Source organism: Chaetodon auriga, chromosome 16, assembly GCF_051107435.1.
Source record: "Chaetodon auriga isolate fChaAug3 chromosome 16, fChaAug3.hap1, whole genome shotgun sequence".
NCBI classification, from domain to species: Eukaryota; Metazoa; Chordata; class Actinopteri; order Chaetodontiformes; family Chaetodontidae; genus Chaetodon; species Chaetodon auriga.
In genome coordinates this window covers 5,148,880-5,173,252 of record NC_135089.1, presented here as the reverse complement: position 1 = coordinate 5,173,252, position 24,373 = coordinate 5,148,880, and the positions used below count along the sequence as shown (strand labels likewise).

The following is a 24,373-nucleotide window of genomic DNA, read 5'->3' as shown; positions in this document are numbered from 1 at the left end:
TATAGGATCTCAGCAGCATCCTTTCCAGGAGCCACCCAGAGGCATCCCTGGAAACAGGAGTCAGCTCCATGGATCAAGTATGTATTTTATTAATTAATTAATTTATTTATTTATTTATTTATCTGTCAAAATGCGTCTTTGCAATTGAAGTGAAATTAAATCAGATCACTGCTAACCTTCAAGCCTCCACATGGCTGTTAAAGGAAACCATTAAAGGTGAATAATGATAATCAGATTACCATAAAGGCATAAAACTCTACTGAAATATTACAGGAATATAAGAAGATTTTAAAAGTTAGACTAAAGCTCTGCCATGTCAGCCTGGAGGTCACTTACTGAACTGTGTGATCTGTGGTCACAAGACAAACCTGTGAAAGAAACAATGACAGCAGCAACAGAAAAGAAAAGAAAAGAAAACTGCAGTTTAAAATCTATTTTTGTTCTCTTTTGTATTTTTTTTATCCTCAGATTTCTTATTTTGTTTTAGCTGCTCCAGCCCTCCATAGACTGCTGCTGCTGGGGGCTCTCTATCAGGCTCTTGGAGGTCCCCGGACCTCATGTTGGGAACCATAAAAACACACACACACACACACACACACACACACACACACACACACACACACACACACACACACACACACACACATACTGTTGACGCCGCTCCATTCATTTCAGTCTCATCTGACTGAGAGGCAGACGGAGCTCTAGCGGTCAAATCTGCATCATCCGTCCTCGGAGGAGCGCGCGCGCTGGGGCAGTTGTTGCTCCGGCTTCACTTTTTTTTCCCGTTTGGTGCTTTTTTTTTTTTTTTTTTTTTTCTCCTCTCTTGCAGCGTGTGTGTGTGTGCGTGTGTTGTGAGCATGCAAGGCAACGGCCGTCACCGAAACAAGGAGTCCAGGAGAACATGGACAAATCGGCAACTTCTATTTTACAAATGCACTTTATATTTATTCATCTTTAGTCTGGAACTGAAGAGAAGCGTCACGGGTGAGGAAAAAAAAAAAATCCCAACTTTCGCTTGATTTCATGCACGTAAAAGTCGAAAAAGCGGGCAGACGTGTGAGCGATCGTGCATGCGGGTGTTGTGAAAGCGACTTCCAGGCAGAAAATGTGCGTTAAAGCCGCTTCTGAGAGATGTTTTCTGTGTATTCTGGATTTGGTGCTTCGGTATGCCACGAACCAAAAGTCCGAGCTGTGAGTGGAACCAGATGTGGAGGAAAACGAGGGGGGAGGAGGGAAGGGGCTGCTGGCTCACTGTCTCTATTGTGATTTCTATTTATGTGTTAAGTTTCTTTAAAGCTGCAGAGGGTCGCACCTTTTCTCTGACTTTTTTTGCGCCGTTATTGTAGCGGAAGGTTTTTTTTTTAGGCTGCGTTGTAAAGCTGACGCGGAGTAACGCTTCATTTGGCACCCTGCGGGCAGATGTGACCTTTACATCCTGTTACAGGCTGCAATTAACACTCAGTCCAGTCCTGAACAGCTACTACACCATTACATGTTATGGGATGCCACGACCCACCTGAACGGTTTGCTGTTGAAGGCTGGATGTTTGCAGCATTTTTGTTTTATGATTCATGAATTATGAGCTCATCGTTACTGTTTCAAGTGTTTCTGCAGCAGGAAATCTGAATTTACCAGTTTGACTGTACTGAGTGGCTTTTCTGTTGCACAGCGAGGTGATAGAGGCGGTGAAGTGGACTGCAGCAGGATCTCTTTTTTGGCTCAGAAAAGGATTTTGGCCTCGAGAGAAAGGAACGTGCTGTCATGATCAAGTAATTGAAGTGTAAATACTGTGAATCTGAGTAAACTATAGGCCGTCATCTCTGGTCAGCCATGACGAAAATGAGTAACCACACGGTTTCAGATCACTTTCATTTAATCCACAGAAGAGTTTAAAGTCACCACACGGGATTTTCTGGTATCATGGTGCCATCATACTGCTCCTTAACGCGTTCATTTATCTTTATGTTTGATCTTGAAGATAGATTAAAATGCTGAGATTATGTGGGTTTACGCTCCCACTCTTTCCTCTGCGAGACACACATCCTCAATAATCTGCCGCTCTTTTTGGCGAGGCTTAGTTCCTTAATTTTAAAGTGACTTGCACCCATCTGCCATCATATTCCCCTGTTGCCAACAGTTGGGAATCCCTTGTCAGTCACTTTTGGACCAAATGCACGAGCTGCAGAGGGATCTGAGGGGAAAATAAGCGCTGTTGATTCGCTTTATGAAATGTTGTCACTTTGGATTTGTTATATGAATTGTTTTGCAGTTCCCAGCCACCAGAGTTTAACACTGAAAATGTCTTTGATGAAGAACAGCTCGGCCTGTCAGGAACCTCCGTGCACTGTGATAATGTACGCTAGATGATGGATAATTTTCCCTGATTTATGACTGGCAGAACTGCAAGGCAGCAGTTTATTTGGGCATGAAAGCTCCCGCTGACACGGTGTGGGGTTTCAAACTACGTTCGTCATTTATCACGGATGGGGACGGCTCCGGCTCTGTGGTGTTCTCTGGTGCCAAGCTTGATCTCACACAAAACACCTATCAAGATGATTTTTTACGTAGTTGGACATCTCTCAAACTGTGACAAGTCGTTATCCCATTATGCAGCGCGTAAGTGTTGGAATGATGAAGAGCTTCGTGCGCTCATTCCCGCTTTGGTTCCTGAACTCGATACGCGCTGTCAAAGAGGCTCCTGTCAGCTCTGTTTCTGAATGTGGCTGCAAAATGCAAACATGCTCCTCTCTCTCTCGGCAGCCCCTCTCTCTCTCTGCCCTCCTGTGCCTCTCAGATGAGGTAAAGCCTATCCACAGCTTCGGTTGCTTCAGAGGCCAGACCACCATAAAACACCAAAGAAACAAACACAACAGGCTGGAATTTCCTGTCTGTTTGTTAGTTGCCATTTTATCACACTGACCAGTTAAGGCCTGTTTTTCTAATCTCGGCCATCTGTCAAAATAAAGAAAGGTTACAGGAGAATTTTGCTCAAAGTCCAGATTAGTTATAAGTAAATAACTGAATGGGGGGGAGGAAAAAAACAATCCTCTTAGTCTTAATTATCCGGCAGCATCAATGAGTCACACGCACGCTTCACCAAAAAGTGTGAGATGAAGAAGTTCGCTGAACTCACAGTCTCAAGCCGAGACTTGCTGCTCATTCCTCACCCACGTTTCAAAGTATTGTCCTCAAACCTGGTCCAACAGATGACCGTACTGAGGAGGTGGAGGTTCTGGGAATATCTGCCTCTCTTGGCGAGCGTTGCCGGTTGTTCTTGGCCCTGGGTTTCAGCCTCTCTCTTCAGCGGGGAAACTGTCTTCAGCGCTGCAAAAAAAAAAAAAAAAAGGGGTGACAGGGCAAAGAAGAGGATGAGATCACAGCAGGAGAGCTGTTGTGGCTTAGCGTTCACAGGGCTCAATGGCTTAAAGTTAATCTGGAATTCTGCACTCTCTCTGATTGCCCGGGAGTTTTCTCACATCAAACATCCAGTTGTGTCCCCTCCAGACTGGAATTAAAACTTCTTTTTGAATTCGCTGTCTGGAACTTCAGCTTCAGGTTGTCTGCTGCTTCAAAAGCTTTCGCCAGGAACGTCTCATATTGTCATTGTGGGCTTATATTCACACACAGGAGTGAATTCAGAACGTGATGTAGTGCTGGTTTTCACTGGGCTGGGTTCTGGTGTGAAAATCTTCTCACAGGCAACACTGCAGCTGTGGTCTATTTATATAAATGGCTTCAATTCCCATTGTGAAAATGACAAAATGGCATCAGACTGATTTATAGACGTGTGTCTCGCCTGGTTAACAACTCAGCGTTGTGTAAGTCCGGCTCCTTGAGTGTCCTAAAGGGTTTGATTTGCACTGACAAGTGTTACTAAATCCTGAGCTAAGATTATAGCGTAGCGCCATTTTATTGTCTGTTGTGGTGGACGTCACACTGAAATTGCAGAGAAGTTAAATTACAACAGAGAGCTGAGGACGAGTCTGTCGTGGAGGCTTTTATATGAGCTCTCCTCACGAAATATTCTGTATGATTTTTACGACTGACTCGATTAAGCTTTCATTTTTTCAAGCTGAAGATCCAAGAATTCACCAGTCCTATCTTCACAAATGTGAATATTTACCCATTGGCCTTGGAAAATTGCGATTTTGGACGTTTTTCACTATTTTCTTATGTTGTTCAGGCCAAGCGATTAATCAATTCATCAAGAAAATAATCAGCAGGTTAAGAGCTGACAGAAGTCACTGATGTTTTTCCCCCTTTAATACGAGACTCAATGGATCTGCCAGACAGTGACTTTCCAGAAGAAGCAGGTCTTTGCTGGCGTTTCTTTTACAATTGATCCAGCTCCGGATTATGTTGCATTAATGGGACTGACTAGAATAACAGCTTCATGGAAAGACTGTCTCGTGCCAAAGTAACTGAGGTGTTTTGTGTTACTTGGAGCAGTGTTTGGATATGAGTTTATCATTTCTTTTTGTGGGAAGATTTAAGAGTTTTTGCATCCCTGTCAGGAAACACACTTTCTGATTTCAATCTTTCATGTTTAAAACAATGGAGTGGCAGTCAGCAAGTCTAACAGCTGGGTGTTACTGTAAGATGCGTGGCTTTGGAAGAGGAGCAGGGTGGTGATTACAGCTGATTGCACCGTGCAGAGCCTTTTCAAACTAACGCCGAACCAGCCTGCCGCCACGCTCTGCAACTGTGTTTGCTGCCGACCAAACAAGCTAACACTGCTTCTGAGAAACACCACCGCAAGCCCGAGTGCGAGACCCGGGGCGTGTCGGTCATCTTCTCCAGATTACAGGGATGTTTATGGAGCTCTTGATGAGGCTCCATTGTCTCCGTCTGTGTTAAAGCAGAGCAGGAGGGTTTTAGCTGAGAGGTAGGAAACGAGGGATCGTTGCAGCCTCAAGTATCCACACAGGAGAGCTGTGTTTTCCAGCCAAATGCCCGGTGATCTTTTCCCAGCTACCCCACTTCCTGGCCTCTCACAGGAGCCCGCCGAGTAGGAATGCTGTGGGTCTCACTTTTTCTCCTCTGAGTCTCAGATCTGAGAGAAGAGGGTTTATGCATGTTTTTGGGATCCATTTTTTTTTTTTAAAGTAATTTCACCAGGACCTTAATTTAGACTCACTCCTACACTCCTGACTTGTATTTCTTTGCCTTTCTTTCTCCCTCCTTCACACAGACTCGCAACCGCACGCTGTTATATTCACAGTCCCGGCTTCATGGCTTCCAATCTCTGAATCCTTAAAGAAAAAATAGAAAAGAAAAAAAAAAGGAATGAAGGAAAACCACATTTGTTTTTCGAGAAAGGTTGTTGGGTTTTGTTCCTGAAATTCCACTCACTGAGGCTGGCAGCCGCTCTGAATGTATTAAATTCGACGCTTTTTCGAGTAATTCTTTTGTCATTATGATATTTTTGATAACCTCATATGATTTAAGTGCGTGTGAGAACACTGCAGAGCTCTGTGGGTAACACCTTGCAGGCAGCCATAGCTCAATCACACTGAAGTAATGCCAATAAAGGCATCAGCATGCAGCCGTGAGAAGGCTGACTTGAAGCAGCTACCCGTTTCACCCCTGAGGATCATTACAGTTTCATCAAAGTAATCAAATTCTGACCTGTTAAAACGCTCAGTTATTTGAGTCAGACGTGTGAGAGTCACCCTACATCTTCTCACGCTAAAGATCCATATATGTTTATCCCCCCAAAACCACCAGCTGCTGCTCTTCTCATAGTCAAACCCAACAGAAATAGACACCACAAAATATAGAGAAGGAGATGTAATTCCAGGCCAAATTCTTTGGGAATTGGGTGAATGAGACCTGGTGCACGTCGACACACTTCAGACTGCGATTGCTCACGTTGCATTACGAACATGTGCAACCACTTCTCGGGGTTTGTTGCATGACATTTCTGCAATTACTTCCTGCTGAGAGCGCTGTCACATAATGTGTTTACAGGATTTTAGGGTTATGACAGGATGTTTAGAGGATTAATAACACTGGAGTGTGTAATGCGGGGGTATCAGAGGCCTCAGCTCAAGCTCGTTCTAACCCGGCACTGCATCCATTAATGGAGATATCGATCCGGCCTCTGACCCGTTCTCTTGTCACATTAGCTGCTAACATGGAGTCCTGTTTTCATCAGCATTATTGACCGATGCCGTTGTGTCCCTCTCTCTGCACAGCGCCGCTGGACTCGGATGAGTTTGCGTTCTTCCATGAGGGTGCCCAGGGGTGCCTGGGGGTGCGGGATCACTCCCTGGTCCTGTCGGCCTCCTGTGAGGCAGCCAACCAGCGTTGGAAGTGGGTGACCCGGGGTCGCCTGTTCAACCTGGGCTCTTCACTGTGCCTGGGCGTGACCACTGGTAACCTCACCTCCAAATGGGACAGGTCTCCTCTGGGTGTGTACACCTGCGACCGCGAGCCCCCCAGAGTGCGCTGGACCTGGAACTGTGGCCAGGTGTTGGAGAACCTCAACAACTACCTTCCCTCACCCTCACTTTGGAACTCCTCCTCCTCAACCTCCTCTCCTTCGACGCTCAAATGGAGGCTGCATGGTGGCGTGCAGGACCCGTGCTCGAAAACATATCAGCGTAAGCATCATCAGCAATAGCAATGATTCTTCAGACTGATGTCAGTGTTAAACCTGAGCTAAATAATTACACTTCCAGATCCCATTTAAAATACGTTCATTTTTAAAACCATTAATCCTCAGAAACATAATAGACAGAAGACACAGACACTTAACCTAATCTGCATGGATAATTGAGTCTGTAAATGATTTTTTCTGGATTATTTTTTATTGAAATTCGAACAAAGGAAAACAGAAATGGGATTACACATGTTGCACCCTCTCGAGGAGCGTAGGCCGTCGTTTCTCCAGCTGTGACCCGATGAGCTGCTCCATCGCTGTGTGCTGCGATGCCTCTGTGGGGCAGACTTACTGATGTGAATACCACAGCTGTATCTGATCAAACGGATACAGCGAGATGTTGCTTTTAGGGAATCTTCGAGAACAAGTGGCTGTCTGCCAGTCAGAAAGCCAAGGAAAACACTGCTGGTGTTTGTAAACTCCAGTAAACACACAGAGTTGTCCTTGCACTCCAGTATATTTGTATTTATATATAGGTTTCAGTCCAGATTGAATTTAACCACGGTGGTTCACAGCTAAGCCTCATTTCCGTTGTCAGCGCCGTTCTTCCCGATATCAAATGTCACTGTTGTTCACTGACAAGCTATAGTGCGAGTCTGCAGTTAACAGGCTCTGCTTGACTGCAATTAAAACCAGATCTGCCATAAACGGAAGACCAGAAAACCTCCCCTCACTTCTTTTCATCCTTCCTCTCTTAAATCTCTTTCACTTTTTTGTGGCGAGTGAATCGGCTGCATTGACATTTTTAACTTTCAAGTGCCGATCTTCACGAGTTTCTTTGTGAAGTCGACGCGCAGCCGGAGAGGAATGCCTCTGACATTAGTCAGCCGAGAAGCGACTGCAGTGCAGCCAGCCGGCGGTGGAGCAGAGAGGGACGTCAGGGAGGGAGCGTCAGAAATCTTTCCTCCCTCGCTTAACATGTCTGCCCTACTTTCCGTTGGCCTAACTTGTTTTGGTAACACCGCAGATCCAGCCCTCACTCTCTGCTGCCCTTTTCTTCCCACCACGGTGGAATGTAGACAACAGCAACCTTTTAGTTAAACTAGCTGGAAAAATTGCATGTAATGCCTTAAAGATCCTGCTTTGGAATATGAATATTTAGCTTGAACCTTTTTTCTGAGTTCATAGTTCAAGTTTATGATAAAAGCTGCTTAGTTTGCCTAATAACCTGCCAATTTGCTCTTCCTTCTGCTGACCACTGTTTGACTTTGCTGTTTTGACTGTAACATCATCCTCTGTTTGGGCCATGTGTTTGATGATACAAGTGGCTGAGAAAACACATAAGATATTTCGGTTCAGCGCAGCTCACAGCCACAACATGAGGCGGCGCAAGCATGGCCGTCTCTCCTGCCATATGCGGGGGATTTGAAGTCTCTGCCCTCTCTGCTCCCCAGAGATCTACACCATCCAGGGGAACTCTCACGGCCGCCCCTGCTATCTGCCCTTCCTGTACGATGGCCAGTGGTTCCACAACTGCACGAGTATCGGGCGCGAGGACGGCCACCTCTGGTGTGCCACCACCTACGACTACGGCAAGGATGAGCGCTGGGGCTTCTGTCCTGTCAAGAGTGAGTTATGGCCCTGCGTGTTCAGGACCGTGTTCTTAAATCTTTCCGCTCATTCTGGTGACAGAAACTCGGCAAACCTCACCACAACTTCCTCTTCCCCAACTGTTCACTGCATGGTCACATCCCCCCGCTTCCTCCCCTGGTCTAACGGACTCCATATCTCCTTCCCTCACTGTCAGGCAGCGGCTGTGAGACATTCTGGGATACTGACCCACTGACAGACAGCTGCTACCAGTTTAACTTCCAGGCCACGCTGTCATGGAGCGAGGCCCGGATCAGTTGCCAGCAGCAGGGGGCAGACCTGCTGAGCATCACCAAGCTGCATGAGCAGACGTACATCAACGGTACGGTCAGTGTGCACGCGTGTGTGCAGAGGCATCCACTCATGCTGCTGTGACATTTACACCAGCCTCTGTGACACAGCAGTGTAGCTCAAAAAGCCTAAACCCATATTAAATCTGGCTGTATGTATGACATTATACATTATCACTGTGCATCAATGAAATGCTTGTTCACTGAAAACAGCAGTTTGTCTGAACACAACATGTCAGCAATAAAACCTGCAGCAAGCTCAAATAAATCAACACTGAGCAAACAGACAATTAACTACTGATTTTCATCCCTGCACATCAAAAATAAAATCAAAGATAATTTGGAATTTCAGGATTTGCCCAAATTACCATGATTTCTGAATTCTTGTCAGGCCTTTGTCTCTTCGCTGTGACAAACATTAAAAAAACCCTCAAATATAAATAGACTCTGGTGAGTTAGGGCAGTGAAATTAGCTGTGCAGCATCATTGTTGTTTGTGCATTCACTCTCTCAACCGGGAGCATTGATTTTTGGGCATGACCCCGGTGTGGATATCAGGCCACACTTGTGCTTTTCTTACATAACAGCTCTGTCATCTACCCAATCGAGCGCTGACAGTTAAAATCGAGGCTAACTGGACTAAGCGGAAGCGCATTATTCTGTGTTTTCAGTGAGCACACACAGATTACAGGCCTTTGCCGTGTTGTCGTGCTGTTTCAGGCTTACTGACAGGTTACAGTGCTGCTCTGTGGATCGGCCTCAATGACCTGGACATCCACGGAGGCTGGCAGTGGGCCGACGCTTCTCCGCTCAAATATCTCAACTGGGAGACAGGTTAGACTGTGAACACCTCTTGTGTCTTTTTTAAAAGCTTGAAGTACCTGTGATCTTTTTATAAACATGCATTTCCCACAGGAGGCTGAATGAGCCGGCTTGCTCATTTTTAGCAACACATTGCTCTGAGCTCAAACACACACACACGGCGGCATTCCTGTGCAACCGCAGCCTTTTAGTGTTGACCGCTGGAGTATTTGGAGGTGAAATGCTTTGAACAAGGGCACCTTGGCGTTAGAGATGCTCTGAAGAGGCTTTTTTTTTTTTCTTCATCTCAACCTTCAGAACAGCCAAACCACGCTGAGGAGGAGAACTGCGCCGTGATCAGGACCGAGTCTTCAGGCCGTTGGCAAAACCGCGATTGTTCTGTCGCTCTGCCGTATGTGTGTAAGAAGAGGCCCAACGCCACCCTGGACCCCTTCACGACAGGTGAGCGGAAAGGCATCGGAACTATTGTATTCCCATCAAAGTGAAATAGAGCAGTTGCAGCCATTGAATGGGTTTTAATGCTCCGCTCCCACAGACTCGTGGGCAGATGATGAGAAATATGAGTGTGATGTGGGCTGGCAGGCCTTCCAGGCTGGCTGCTACAAGCTGACTTCAGAGAAGAGCGACTGGGATGCGGCACAGAAAACCTGTCAGAAGATGGAGGCCAACCTGGTCAGCATCCACACCCTACCTGAGCTGGAGTTCATCATGCGCAACCTGAAGAGAGGTGACTTGTCTGTTTTTTAGCGTATTACGCTTTCTCCTCTGAACTGGAAGCAGAAAGAAAAGGAGGTGTAACTAATGTCGAAGTGCAGTGGGTTCACAAAGAGTTCACACACCGATCCATCTGAATGCTTTTTAAATTCTATTCTTCAGTGTCTATTTTAAGCGCAGTGGGGCAAAATGCACTGACGTTTCCCCCGTGCCTCCCTCGGCTTGCAATCTGAAAAGAATAAATAAATAAATAGCTTTACAAAAGGTAAAATATTTACTCCTTTCACTGGTATTTTCTAGCTGTTTTCCTTCATTTTATGCCCACTTCTCCGGAGCAAATGTAGTGGAAACCAGGCCGTCGGTTTCTTTCCCTGAGCTGAAAAACAGCACATGAATAGAGGAATTATAATTTCAGGTCATGGAGTTGCTCCAGTCTTTATTGAACCTCATGGAAAAGTTTGACAGCTTCATATTAAAGTCGTAGTTGGAGCCGCAATCTTATTTTAACCCTGCGTCTGTGTTCCCTAATTGTCTTGGTAACCCGGCTGCTGGCCTGCGTCCTCCGTCAGACGTCGACCAGCTGTGGATTGGGCTCCATGACACTGATATGCAAATGGACTTCCAATGGACCGACCACACGCCCGTCATCTTCACCTACTGGCACCCCTTTGAACCCAACAACTTCCGCAACACGCAAGAAGATTGCGTCTCCATCTGGGGAGCGGTGAGTGACCCCCCCCGCCCCCGCACCCTCGTGCTGACCCCCAAAGTCTGGGGCCTTAATCGCCTCACAGAAATGGCCTCTCGCTGTCACCGAGTCTCCTCCGCTTGTATATACTGAACAGCTGTGTTCTCGCTCTGTGTTTGTGTCTCGCTTGCGTGTGCAGGAGGGCCGCTGGGACGACAGCCCCTGTAATCTGACTCTGCCCTCCATCTGTAAGAAACTGGGAACAAAGAGTGATGGGAAGCCGCAGCACCAAGACTGCAAACAAGTATTACTCCTTTTCTCCCTCTCTCTGTATTCAGCGCTACACATTTTGATTTTCCTCTTGACATTTACAGTTTGTGACTTTTTTTCCGGTTCTGTGCTGGATGTGAACTTTTTGTTTGTTGTCTCTCCTATATCTCGCAGTTTTGCTCCATATTCAGATCTCCTGCAGCGTTTCGGTGCTTTTATTCCGGCTGCTTGGAGCATGATTATCATTCTAAAGATTTCAGCCCTTCCTTCACCTTTGACCCCTTTTCCCAGAGCTCCCCTCCACCTCTCACCCTTCCACTAATCCACCAGTCCGCCCCCAGTCTGTAACTGTAATATAAATCACTCTGTTAAGACTGGGAAGTTTACCAAACTAAAGCCTCGACACACACACACACACACACACACACACACACTCTCTTCCCTTGACTTAACACATACTGTACTTTTCCATTGGCCCAAAAAAACCAAAACAAAACGCAAAATAGATAAGAAAAAAAAAAGGCATGGAAAGTGGGACATGCTGTTTGTATCTTTATTCACCAAGTGTATACAGTTGAAAACAGCAGAAATGCCCCCCCCCCCCCGTACCCACATGCTGAATTAAACACCTTCTGGAGGATAGATTTTGCGACTTTAGGCTCCTCATACCTGACGTGTTCCTACCTGACCAATGTGTGACGAGAAACGAAAGTGTGTGTTTGTGTGTCTTCGCCCGTCAGCTATGTTATATTTCTGCCGAGCGTTGATTGATGATGTAAACGATCCGAAGTTGAGGGCCGCGCTGTTCCTCAGCTGCTACCTTCGACAAAGATCTTTCTGTGGCCGGACTATTTGTTTGGTGCAGTGAATCGTTACCCCTCTCCCCGGGGGGCCCAGCCAGCACGGGTGGTAATGTGTCGGGGGTCATTTGGCATGGCACACGCCGCGGGGCCCCGCGGTGGTGCGGTTTTCGTCTCGAGCAGATGAGCTCACTTCGGGCAACATGTGAAACAACAATGACAGAAAGCCTGCTGACCGCTTCAGCAGCATTTCGCCACATGATCTCCAAACCATGAGCCCATCCGGCGCGGGGCCCATTACTCACAGCGAGGCATGGACCGCTCGTTGCTCTGATGCCGTCATTTTACTTTATGGCTGGAGCAGTCACTGGTTACGCTAGTATTTAATCTCATGTGTGAATAAACAAAGAGATGAGAAAGTCAGACGGGAGTGAGCAGCTGCTGGAGGCCCCTCAGTCACCAGGGGGCCCCTACAGTAACTGAAAACGGGAGCTCTAATTGTTTTTGCGATTAATAATTTATAGTTCCTGGAGGCACAACGGCAAAATCAAACGATCTCCCTCACTGAGATGATAATTGATATTTTTACAATAACAAAGTATTAAATGAGAATGTGAAACCATGTGACAAAGAGCCATCACCTGAATCTGCAGCTCCCCTCGGCTTTACTGAGCTTCAGGACAAGTTTCAGCTCATTATTTGCTGTTAACTGTTTCGGTTCACTGTCGCTGCTCTCATAGCTGCTGTTTTCAGCGAAACAGCTCTAAAAACGCACCGTGCACCAAACAGACCACAGAGACACGGTCAGCGAGTAGCTGGTGAACTCATTTAGCAGCTAAAGAGCAATAAATTTCCATCAGAAGATGGTAGAGACCAAAAACAGAGTTAAAAGTAATTAAAATTATAATACTTTACATAAGAAAGACATTACTGTTTTGCTGCTTAGAGCTGCAAAAAAATCTGTCCTTTGTTTTTTCAGTGTTTTGCATAAAAAAAGTCAAATTACTGGGATTTTTTCCACCTACAAAAAATGCAGTACACTGCTTTTTTAAAAAAATCAAGGACACGTGGTTGAACATAATGTTCAGCGTCTGTGTAATTTACAGGGGAGATTAAAAAGCCGTGATGCGTAATGGGTGAAATCATGTGCAGTGTTTCAGGATATTGCTTCATATGAGTTGATTCTGAAGTACGCCTCGTTAGCGTTACGTGTTTTCGGGAACATGTTGTATAAGACAGGGAGAAGGAGGACAGGAAAGAGTGCCGAGGAGACGTGAGTTTGAGCAGATCAAACCTCTCTGGCAGTTATAATCTTTGAGGCTTTTGTCTAGATGCCAAACGTGGTTGTGCAAAAAGCCTGAGGTTGAGCTTATTCACACAGAGCTGTATACAAACTGTCTCTCACTATCAATCTCATGCAAAATGTCACCTCTTTTGACCTTCTGCGTGTTGGCTGCACTCTGCGTCTGTACACGTCCACGACTACAGTACATGAGCTGGCAGGAGGGATTGAGGCCAGGGAAAAGTTATTTCTGCGTGCCGAGACTTGTTCTTTTTATTCTGCATTTGGGATACAGTTGACTGCTATAAGTGGAGTCACTTCTGTTTTGAATGCTAAAATGCTTTTCTGACGCTTGAAATATTGCGCTATCCTTCCCCGCACAACGCACCAACACTGACATTACGCATAAATCTGCACGGCTGATTGACTCTGTGGATTTTAATGCACGTCCAGATTCAGATTTGAAACGATTGGATGGGATCTCTTTCCTCTCCTCTCCCGTCCTCTCAGGGCTGGAAGTGGCACAGTCCAGCTTGTTACTGGGTTGGAGAAGATCTGCAAACCTTTGACGAGGCCAGGAAGTCCTGTGAGGACCACGGAGCCGCCCTCGTCACCATCACCAATAGGTAACACACACATATTCTGAGACACACGTGAAGACATCACAGCGTGTTTTGTCGTTTTCTAAAAGTCCCTTTAAATCCATGAAGGTTCGAGCAGGCCTTCGCCAACAGCCTGGTGTTCGGTCGCTCTGACGATTCCTTCTGGATCGGCCTCAACGACCAGGGCAGCCCCGACTCTTTCCACTGGCTCAGTGGGGATGAAGTGTCCTACACCAACTGGAACCGAGACCAGCCAGGTGGGTCGCATGCGTCATGTTTGACTGAGTGTGTGACTGATTTCTGGATCACCTCGGATCATATCTTTCTGGTCAAAAAGAGACTGTAATCATGCTCGTGGCAGCAGAGATTCAAGTAAATCAGGATGATGTGATGTTCAAGGGAAATCAGATTTCATGGCACTAAACGATGCATTAATTCCAGGTAGATTTATTTTACCTGTAAACACCTCATGATGCATACTTGCATGTTTTTGCTACATTCTGTACATATTAATGTAAAAAACAAGTTCCTTCTTTATCCTCTAACAACCTGTAGAAGTTGTTTATGTTTTGTATAAACAAATGTTCAGTTCAATTTATGAAGATATGAAAGAAAGAAAAGCAGCAAATCTTCAAATCTGAGAAGCCGGAAACACAGAATTACTGAGGATTTAGTTTGAAAGATGGCTGAAATGATTAATCAGTTTTCAAAATAGTTGCAGATTGATTTACTTCTTGCTGTGTTGAGTTCACTTCCCTGAGGGGATCATCCAATGTGCATCTAATCAATAGCTGGAGAGTTTCAACAGCCGAACACATAAAGTCTGTTCTCGACCTGAGTCAACTTTGAATCTAATCTACAAAGAGGAAACTTTTTATTCTTCACATTCAGAACTGCATCCTGATGTGGCTGTAAAGTAGCTTTGATTAGCGGACAGGCTACGGCCATTACCAGCATCAGCCAAACCAGCCGCCAGGACTGCGCTCCGATTTAAATTCAATGCATCAAAATCAGATTTTAAACTGCGTTTGCATCATTTCACACCAAAGCAAACGGCAGAATTCTCCTTGTAAAAGTCAGATTCATCTCCGCTTTAGAGCTTCTAAATCAGACCTGCAGACACAAAAAAACAGGCGTGTTGGAGTCCTGTGGCTTTAGAGTCCAAAGATAGGAACTGTCTGACCTCTCCACAGACTGAAGCTGCAGTTTGTCGCCTTATGAGGTTTGGCTGGTTAAAGGACTTTTCTGACACTGTTGAACTTCATCTGTAGGCGGAAAGCAAAGGGAGCACGACACAGACCTGTTTAATGCTGTGCATACATTCATATATGAAAACAAAACAGATCATATAAGCAGGTTGAAAGGCTTTGAAGCTCCTGCATGCAGCATTTCATGTGATTTATAATGTTTTTTAGATTTCAGTATGATGAAATAGAACAGTGCCACCGCATATAGGCCAGCGTATGATCCATAAGGAAGCTCCTTAAGGGAGATTAGAGAAAGAGAGCCCAGACGGGGGGATTACAGGAGATGTTGTCCTTGCTTTGAGAAAAGTTTAATGCAGGATTCAACACTCATAACCGTCTCATAAGACATGTATAATCACATTTTCCACGCATTATTTTTCCCCACGTCATCCCTCTGTTTCCACTCGTTTCATCAGTGTAGCGTCTCTCTCTCTCTCTCTCTCTCTCTCTCTCTCTCTCCCTGCACTCACCTACGTTTCACCCTGCATCTATTTCAGTCACCGTCCACGGCGGCGGCTGCGTTTCCATGGCGACAGGCTTCGCAACAGGTCTGTGGGAGGTGAGGGAGTGCGCGTCATCAAAGGCGAAATTCATCTGCCGCCAGAACCAGGACACGTCTCTGAGCCCCGAGCCCCCGGCCCCTCAGCCCACCCCGAGCCTCAGCGGCTCGTGTCCCAGCGGCTGGAAGAGCAACAGCAACCTGCGCTACTGTTACAAGGTTCGTCCCGGCGGTTTCACTGCCTTCACGCCGTCTGAGCTCTGCTGGAAGTGTCTCCTCATGTCAGTCACACCCCGGTTTTCATTTACTGAGTCATTCAGTCTTGGACTAAAATGACTTTGGCTAACATTTGAAAATTTAATTAACTTTTCTCTCATTTCAGTGCCGAGGCATCTGAGTGTGTGACTGTGTATGTGCCCTTGCAGATGTTCACATGATCACTTTTTAGAAGGATGACAGTTTGGCATTTCTGAAAGCTCATATAGTGGACATATATTAATTCTATCTATTAATTTTACAGTATTTAAATGTGTATTGACAGTATGATAAGTGAGTTTCGGTGCCAATACCAAAACAATACCTTTAACTGAACAAAAAGCGACATATTTACAATGCATCCGTAATGTAGAATCAGCAAAATTATAAATGAAATTTGTGTAGTTTCTAACAAGAACTAAGAAGACTGCACCAAGTATTTAGTGTGAGTGATATTTCCCAATAGTACCTGCAGTACTACTGACACTCATTTGACACCGGTAATGTGTTTTTAATTGAACTGTAATCACACCTTTATCACCTGTGTGCAGGTGTTTCATTCCTCCCAGCTGGAGCAGAAGCTGAGCTGGCTGCAGGCTCACCTGTTCTGCCGGAGACACGGAGCCAACCTGCTGAGCGTCGGCAGCCCTGAGGAGGAGCACTTCGTTCTGCAGGTCCTCCACGAGGCCTTTGGGTGGGTGTGCAGCTCTGACCGGGTGACATGTGATGTGATGTGATGATAGTGCTGACGGTGACGATGATGATGTGGCCCACAGGGAGTCAGAGGACCACGAGCAGCACTGGTTTTGGATCGGACTGAACCGCAGGAACCCCATGGACAACGGCAGCTGGAAGTGGAGCGACGGACTCGCTGTGAGTAATGACATGATGCATCCGAGCTGTGTGCCAACTGTTGCCTGTGCAGAAAAATGCTTGAAACGCAATCTGTTGCCTCTTTGCTTGTGTCTCAGTTCACGTACCAGAACTTCGGCCGCTACTACTACAACATCCGACAGTGCGCTGCGGCGGACTTGGGCACTATGACCTGGTTGGCCATGCACTGTGACTCCGAGTTAGACTGGATCTGCAAGATCCCCAGAGGTACGGCAGCACCGGCCCTTCTCTTTTCTATTTCATGTCGCACATTTTCCGTTCCTGTAGGAATCCTTTTTCCACCTCCGGCTCCTAATGTCAGGGCATCGCTCTCTGATTTGAATGTCTCCAGATTCCTTCCCTTGTTATTCATTGCCTTTTGGGCTTCTGACATTTTGTATGTCATGAATACACTTTTCCCTTGTATGTGTGTGTGTGTGTGTGTTTTTAGGTAGTGTTGAGAAGGAACCAGAAGTCTCTGAAGGTCAGTCATATTTTCTTAGCTTTGAACTTCTCTCAGCGTCCTGAAATTACTTCCTTGGGGCCTTATTTCAAAACCTCCCTATTCTGTCTCATGACTGTCACTCCTTCCTCTCTCTTCCCTCATCTGTCAGGCACCAGTTCACCGGAGTGGATTGGCTTCCAGGAGGCCGAGTATAAGTTTTTCGACCACCGAACCACTTGGGACCAGGCCCAGAGGATTTGCTCCTGGTTTGATTCCTCCCTAGCCTCCGTCCACTCGGCTGAGGAAGAAGCTTTCCTGGCCAACACTTTACGCAAGGCACTGCTCGCTTTATCACTTTATCGTTTTTATATTTAATCAAAATATGCATTCAACTGCTCACACTTTATCAGACAGTCTAGCTTTATGAGGGCAAAGCCGTCACAGATACCTAACAAGTACAAACCTGTGTAATTGCGGTGTCTGAATTCTGCAGGAAAGCCCTGCATGATTAAAAGTCTCCGACTGTGGCCGCGACACGCCTTCTCACAGTTTCTCTCTCGCCTTCAGATGGCGAAGGTGGAGGGTGACAACTGGTGGCTGGGGCTTCACACCTACGAAAATGACGGCCGTCTCCGCTGGTCTGACCACTCTGTGCTCAATTACGTGTCCTGGGCTCTTGGGAGGCCACACCCACTGAGCCGTGACCGCAAATGTGTTTATTTGTCTGCCAGCAAAGGTAAGAACAGCCAGAGAGAGAGAGAGAGAGAGAGAGAGAGAGAGAGAGAGAGAGAGAGAGAGAGAGAGAGAGAGAGAGAGAGAGAGAGAGAGAGAGAGGCTAAATCAAATGCACACACACGAGCTTGTGTTTTCCGCCCCCCCCGACAGCGGATTGGGCCGATCAGAAGTGCCACTCTGACCTGCCCTACATCTGTAAGAGAGTAAATGTCACGGGCACCATTCCTCCAACTCCGTCAACCCCCCACCCACCCGCAGGCTGTCCTGACGGATGGTCCTCCTATCAGCACAAGGTAGAGCCACAACACACCGGGAGTTCAGCATTATGCAAGTGAAGGACGCAGGATGTCTAGAAGGCATCAAGTAAGTTTACCACAATCTTTTTTTCTTTACCCTGAGCAATGACAGCTGGTGTTTCTGCAGTGTTTCAGAGTCTTTGATCAGACGTACCGGGTCACGTGGTCTGCTGCCAAGCTGAAATGTGAAACTCAAGGAGGTGTGCTGGCAGTGGTGTCCAATCATTTGGAACAAGGTAATTACAGCGGGACACGGCCGCCATAAAGTTAGAATCAAGGAGGTGGCGATTGATTGAAGTTAATGAACTTACCTCTCTACTTGAATGTCGATGAATGAGTTATCACCTGTATTCTCCTTATTTAACTCTCCAATCGATTCTCCCCCTCACAGCCTTTGTCACCACCCTGCTTTACAATGCCAGTGTTAACCTTTGGGTGGGTCTGACCTCGGACTCTAAAGGTCATTTCCAGTGGGCCAAGGCTGGCCTGCTCAGCTACACAAACTGGGCTCCCGGGGAGCCGCTCGACAACAGCGGACCCCACCACAACAAGACCCCGGTACTCACAACACACCCATCGGCACACACGTCATGGTTTTTGTCCTGGATGTGTTCCTGTTCTGAGCATTTCACTGTCGCCTCTCAGGGAAACTGTGTGGTGATGATTCATGGGAACCCACAGAAGAACGCCGGCATGTGGGCTTCCCGGGCCTGTGAGATGGAAAATAACGGCTTCATCTGTCAAAGGCAACAAGGTGTGACATTGAATAATAATCACAACAATGTGCTTTAAAAGTGCAGAAAATATCTGCATCATCAGCAGAAGTGTGTCGACTCAAGTCACCTTGCGCAATTTTGTCGTTCCTTCAGATTCGGGTCTCCCTCCGGCCCCGGCTCTTATCCCCGCCTCCCTGTCAAAGCCCGTGGAGCTGGGTGGAGTGACGTACCGGGTGGTGGAGAAGCGTCTGGACTGGACGGGCGCTCTGCACCTCTGTGAATCTTTGAATGGGACCCTGGCCACGGTGAAGAATCCCTACCAGCAGGCTTACCTCACGCTGCTGATCAACAGCCTGCGCCGGCCCGCCTGGATCTCTCTCTACAACTACGGAGTGAGCCCATGAACTCACAGTCTATCACATTATAACTCATGAATACAGTCGCACCAGTTCAGCCAAACTGGTGGAAACTGCAGTGAAATGCAACTTTTTTTTTTTCATCCTCAGGGGCGGAGCTTCACCTGGCTGGGTGAAGAAGAAGTTTCATATTCAAACTGGAAAGACGGGGAGCCTGTTCAGATGGCTGGATGCGGTCACATGACCACTACCGGGCAGTGGACTATGACTCCCTGTGATGCTAAACTGGAGGCTGCTATCTGTCAAATCAGTGGTGTGTGTGTGTGTGTGTGTGTGTGTGTAATGTGGCACAAATGCACAAACAAATCACCGTCTCACCTGTTATTTCGCAGTAATTAATCAGCATTCGGTAACTGTAAATTAAAATTAATTGGCATTGTTTTCCTCCTTTTCCAGACGAGCCTGTGACTCACCAATGGATCTACCCCGGCCATTGCCCCCACTCTCTGGGAGATTGGGCGTGGGTGCCTTTCAGAAACCACTGTTACGCCTTCAACCTGCAAAGCCTGAAACTGCAGCAGGACGCTCGCGTGTCCTGTAAAAAAAGTAGGCAAGAGCTTCAGAAGCGTCCTCACACCCCTCCACCATTCTGCTCAGCCGCCTGCTGTGCTGCCCATACTGAGCAGCTCATGATGCTGAATTGAAAGCCAATTAAATGCAACTGCTCTGACCTTCCCCTCTGCAAACATAATTGACAAAATGCATCAATACGGCTAAATTTAGACGTGTCATTCACTGAGCCGGCTGCACCGACGTGGAATCTCCCTCCATGATCAATTCCCGTGTCTCTCTTGTTCAATCTCTGTGTATTTCTGTCATTTTTCTCTCTCTTCTAGTGGGAGCGGAGCTTCTCTCTATCTTGGATGAGACAGAGAACGGATTTGTATGGGAACACATCCAGAGCAGGGCAGAACAGGCACATGGAGCTTGGCTGGGCATCAGCGTGAGAGGTCCAGTAACGTCGCTTCAGACAGTCTCTTCTTCCATCTCTCTGTGCAGCAGCAGACTTCTTAACCTTCAGATTTTTAAACTCCAGGCTTATTAAGTTTAGGCTGCTATTAGTCAAATTATCTTGCTCTGCTTGCTAAGTTTCCTAATTTAACAAGTTTTGTTTTTAATTGATTATGAATTCTTTTTGAGAGTCGTTATGAAGCATTTCATTAAGTCGAGGAAACCTGATTAAGACACTTTCTCTCATGAAAAATTAAGGTGCATTATCTCGGGAAAGTTAATTTATTTAAACATGCATTATTATCTGTCAGTGCAATTTGATAATTTGAGTGAAATAATGTGCTTGCTAAGCTAATGGAGTGAACGGAATCCAATATTGGAAACCTCTGACTGAACAGAGATGTCAGGCAGGGCATGATATAACAAATTAGCTCTCCTTAAGATAAAACTAAACAAGCAGCTCTGCTTGAGTGTGTCTGAAGCCTCTCTGAGTGTGTGTGTGTGTGTGTGCTGCAGGTAGAGGTCTCGTGTGGAGCGAGGACACGGAAATGACTTACAGCAACTGGGAGGCGCACGACGTGGCCTTCTCCGTCCTGTCTCCGAACTCCTGCTTCTGGATCCAGAGCAACAGCGGCCTGTGGAAGCCGGGCTCCTGCAGAAATCGCACGCATGGAGTCATCTGCAAGCAGCCTCGCAGTAAGCACACACAAGAGCGCTTCAGCCCAGGACCAGGTCTAAGCTGAGCCAGCAGATCAGAGCAAATTAAATCGTTTTGCATTTAACCTCAGGGAAAAAAGCAACAGCCTGAGAAGTGACCCAGTAGGTAGGATCAAGTGCAACTGCCAAATACTGAATTTTTACCAGCTGTCCCCTTTTCCTTCTGCAGGTACTGAAACCTCAGCTGTAACATGTAAGTGTGATCTGCTGCCACGTTATTCTGATCCCTTACAATCACATCAAAAAGCGAATTATTCGGACTAACCCTGACTTCCATCTGCCTCCACCTAGCGGATGGCGAGCACCTCTCCACCCTGATTGTCGTCATTGTGACGGGCCTGGTGCTGGTGGTGCTGATCGTCGGCGTGATCTACCTGTACCGCCGGCGAGCTGTGGGCTCGCGGGGGTCCTACGAGGGGGCGCGCTACAGCCGCACCAACTCCAGCCTGGCGGAGCAGACTGAGAAGAACATCCTGGTGTCTGACATGGAGCTGAACGAGCAGCCAGAGTAGCAGAGCCGCTCCGGACGGGCCAAACCAGGACTGGACCCAAGCTGACACAAGAGAGGCTGATTTCAGTGCGTTGACTCTGACACACATTGTGGCATTTATGATTTTTGAAACCAAAAAAAAAAAGAAGAAAAAAAGATTTTCAAAGTGCTGAAGGGCTGTGTAGAGCACAGCAGATGTTTAGTTTTTCAATTGAATCCCCGCCTTCTCAATCCTCTTTTGCCAAGACTTAGCAGTTCAAGCAGTTTCTCTGCAGACGAATCAGATCCTTCCGTACGTTCAGCTTTTCCCCAAAAGCTTCATGAAGGCCATAAATGGATCTACTGGGAGTTTAGTTTTATCGCAGCTGGAAGAGTTCAACATAAAGTCGGTTTTATGAAATGACTCCTCGCTGTCTTCCTTGGTGCCAGAGTAAATTTTTGCCTGGTGTATATTTCCTTTCTTGTTCCCATTTTGATTGAAAGAAACCAAAAAAAAAAAAAAAAGTACCATCGCAGCCACAGATCAGCTCTTAACTGAAACCATTTGTCTCTGTCCTCACCGTCTTCTTCAGGACCAAATGTTTTAATTGCAAGTTTTATTTCTTTTTTTTTTTTTTTGCCATGACAGTATTTACCTGAACTCGGTGTGTTTCCGTCGTTTCCTCGTGTTCGTGTCCTTCCCGTTGATTTGTCGTCATCTGTGCAGCTGTAGAGAACTGTTACTGATGATGCATGTGTGGTTTTTTTGTGAGCCTGCCTCTCTCCTCCTCTCTGATCTGACACGTCAGCACCAGCTGTCAGGGAGGCAGAGGAGGAGGAAGCCCAAATGTGAATGTGTGGAAGGTGACAGGGACCATTATTAGTGGTGACCTCAAACCGTCTGAGGGCAGTACACTAGAACTGTGCACATTACTAATACTGAGTTCTGCAGAGAACTCGGTATTGAACGCTGGTCTTTAAACGGACCACATTGTCTTTTTGGTACTGCAGGACTGAAGGTTGTCATCAAATGATCAGACTTTCAGCGTCCACGGCCCTGTGTACATTTAGGCACTTTCTGCTATTATCTTGTACTAATTCAATATTAGTCATTGCCTTTTAGTCGGTTGCTGCTCTGTGATTCCACACTTTTGTTTATTTTGGCTCTTCGTGCCACCATCTGGAGCTGTTTCAGCAATTTTAAAGTACGGTAGCCTAATTCTCTTTGTGTGCACCAAGAAAAAAGGGGTTTGCAATTTGATATTTGTCTGACTCATCGTGTTTATGGGCCGCAGTTCACTTTTCTGTATTTTTTGTATCATTTTCTCGCTCGGATATTTGACTTTAAATGATGCAGGTTTCACTACGCGTTTTGACTTAAATACAGCTGGTAAAGATGTTTGGAAACTTTCCTACTTTTATGGGATAATTGCCAAGACTTGAACCTCTCATTGCCCCACAAAGAAAAACATCCCTCATGTGAATGACACCGTTGTATATATGTGAGCCAAAGAATGTCTTAAAAGTGAATTCACTACACGATGGGACCTCTTTCTGTTCATTTACAAGATTTCACGTTTGCGCCGCGTAATGACCGCATTTTTCAGAGCTCTTTCGCCTCCTCGAGCATTTTTCTTTTGCCCTCAGCTCTTGCCTCTGAGTGCATTTCTGTCTTCTTGCTCGGAGGAATGCTTTGGAGCCTTTTCAGTCTGAGGCTTTTGGTGTTTTACTGAGCTGCTGTGAAAAAAAAAAAACAGCAGCTCCGTGAGTTGGACTAAGATAGAGGGGGAAGGGGGGAGGAGAGGGAGTGAGTTGAAGTGTCTGCATGTGTGTGTGTGTGTGTGTGTGTGTGTGAGAGAGAGAGAGAGAGAGAGAGAGAGAGTGTGTGTGTGCAGTCTCCAGCTGTGGAATGTTGAGTCGGCAAGAAGAGCTCAGTGGCACGTCTGGAACCAATCAGAGAAGGAGGGCTCAGGGACATGAAGGGTCAGAAAGAAGACTGAAAAAAGAAAAACTAGACGAAGGGGAAAAGGGGGGAAAGGGGGGAGGCGTGAGGAGGAGTCGGGGATGTAGGAAGAGAGGAGGGCAGGGGAGGAGGAGTGTGAAGGGTGCAGTGGTCTGTCCCAGGCTTACCCCGGCCTCTGCTGGTGGTTCACTGTACAGGTTTGTCTTTATATGCAGTAGATGTGAACTGACTGAGGCGATGATGTGAAGGTGCGACGACCCTCGCTGGGTCGCGTTAGCGATGCATGCTGGCTCTTGTCCCTGTGAAGATTACCTGAAGCACCTGTTCAACTTTTTTTTTTGAAAGTTTTTGTGTCATTTTTATATGAAATGAATAAAGTCTATGTTCTCAGAGCTTCTGCTTTCACGGTTATTTTTATTGCGAGTTGTCATGTGAAATTGTCACCTGTTTATGCTCTAACGTCTGCTCGTTTGCGACCTTTCGGAAGGTTTTTCCCTGCTGTGAGCTTAAAAGCCGCTGAGCTGGGAAATTAATGAAGGAACTGATGCGGAAACTGTGAGCTGCGATGTTGATGTTCTTCCACAAGAGGGCACACCTTACCTTCATTTCAACGTTTGAGTCTACTTGACCGTTTGTCTCTCACTGCCCAGGTCACAGTGTGTTTTCTGTTGCATCATGTCTCCAGAGGCACACCACTAGCCCACAACTACCAGTTCCCTGTCGTGTTCAACTGCAGGATTTCTGTTGCTTTGTGACTTCAATTACGTATACAGTTTTATGCATATAATGTGCGATTTCGCCGGATAACATGCTGCTGGGGTTGTTAGCAAGAGTAAGAGCAGCAGCTGCAAGCCACTCTCCACCCCCTCTATCCCCCAGCTGGAGTATGTTCAAACAGGTAGACCAACACGGAGACGAGTGGATGCTTCAAAGCCAGCACCTGGTGTAATGGGAGCCTGTGGCCTCTTCGTGCCAGAGACCTGCACCTCTGCAGCGTCACACCCGAACCAGTAAATTGCTCATTATTCAGATCAAACTGGCTCTCTGTAATCCATCTCACTTAGGAT

At 46.6% G+C, this 24,373-nt stretch overlaps 1 protein-coding gene across 1 annotated transcript; it reads left to right on the top strand.

Moving 5' to 3' along the window:
- Window positions 1-697: 697 nt before the first annotated feature.
- mrc2 (mannose receptor, C-type 2) lies at window positions 698-23,699 on the top strand. The gene is made up of 29 exons (XM_076753134.1): window positions 698-987; window positions 6,201-6,608; window positions 8,062-8,235; window positions 8,415-8,579; window positions 9,267-9,380; window positions 9,666-9,809; window positions 9,904-10,095; window positions 10,652-10,806; window positions 10,970-11,074; window positions 13,633-13,748; window positions 13,833-13,981; window positions 15,469-15,689; window positions 16,277-16,419; window positions 16,502-16,598; window positions 16,697-16,826; window positions 17,050-17,082; window positions 17,213-17,379; window positions 17,611-17,779; window positions 17,929-18,071; window positions 18,202-18,310; window positions 18,466-18,632; window positions 18,720-18,828; window positions 18,944-19,182; window positions 19,297-19,459; window positions 19,603-19,752; window positions 20,043-20,156; window positions 20,674-20,853; window positions 21,044-21,067; window positions 21,166-23,699. Exons 1-29 carry the CDS (start codon window positions 861-863, stop codon window positions 21,384-21,386), a joined length of 4,428 nt encoding a protein of 1,475 aa, XP_076609249.1. The 5' UTR covers window positions 698-860; the 3' UTR covers window positions 21,387-23,699.
- The last annotated feature ends 674 nt before the right edge of the window (window positions 23,700-24,373 follow it).

What these genes read in the sequence shown, in the direction of transcription:
- mrc2 (XM_076753134.1), top strand. Translation starts at nt 861, where the DNA reads ATGCAAGGCAACGGCCGTCACCGAAACAAGGAGTCCAGGAGAACATGG. An exon ending in ACTGAAGAGAAGCGTCACGG is followed by an intron (nt 988 to 6,200) that starts GTGAGGAAAAAA and finishes CTCTCTGCACAG; the next exon opens with CGCCGCTGGACTCGGATGAG. An exon ending in TGAAACCTCAGCTGTAACAT is followed by an intron (nt 21,068 to 21,165) that starts GTAAGTGTGATC and finishes GCCTCCACCTAG; the next exon opens with CGGATGGCGAGCACCTCTCC.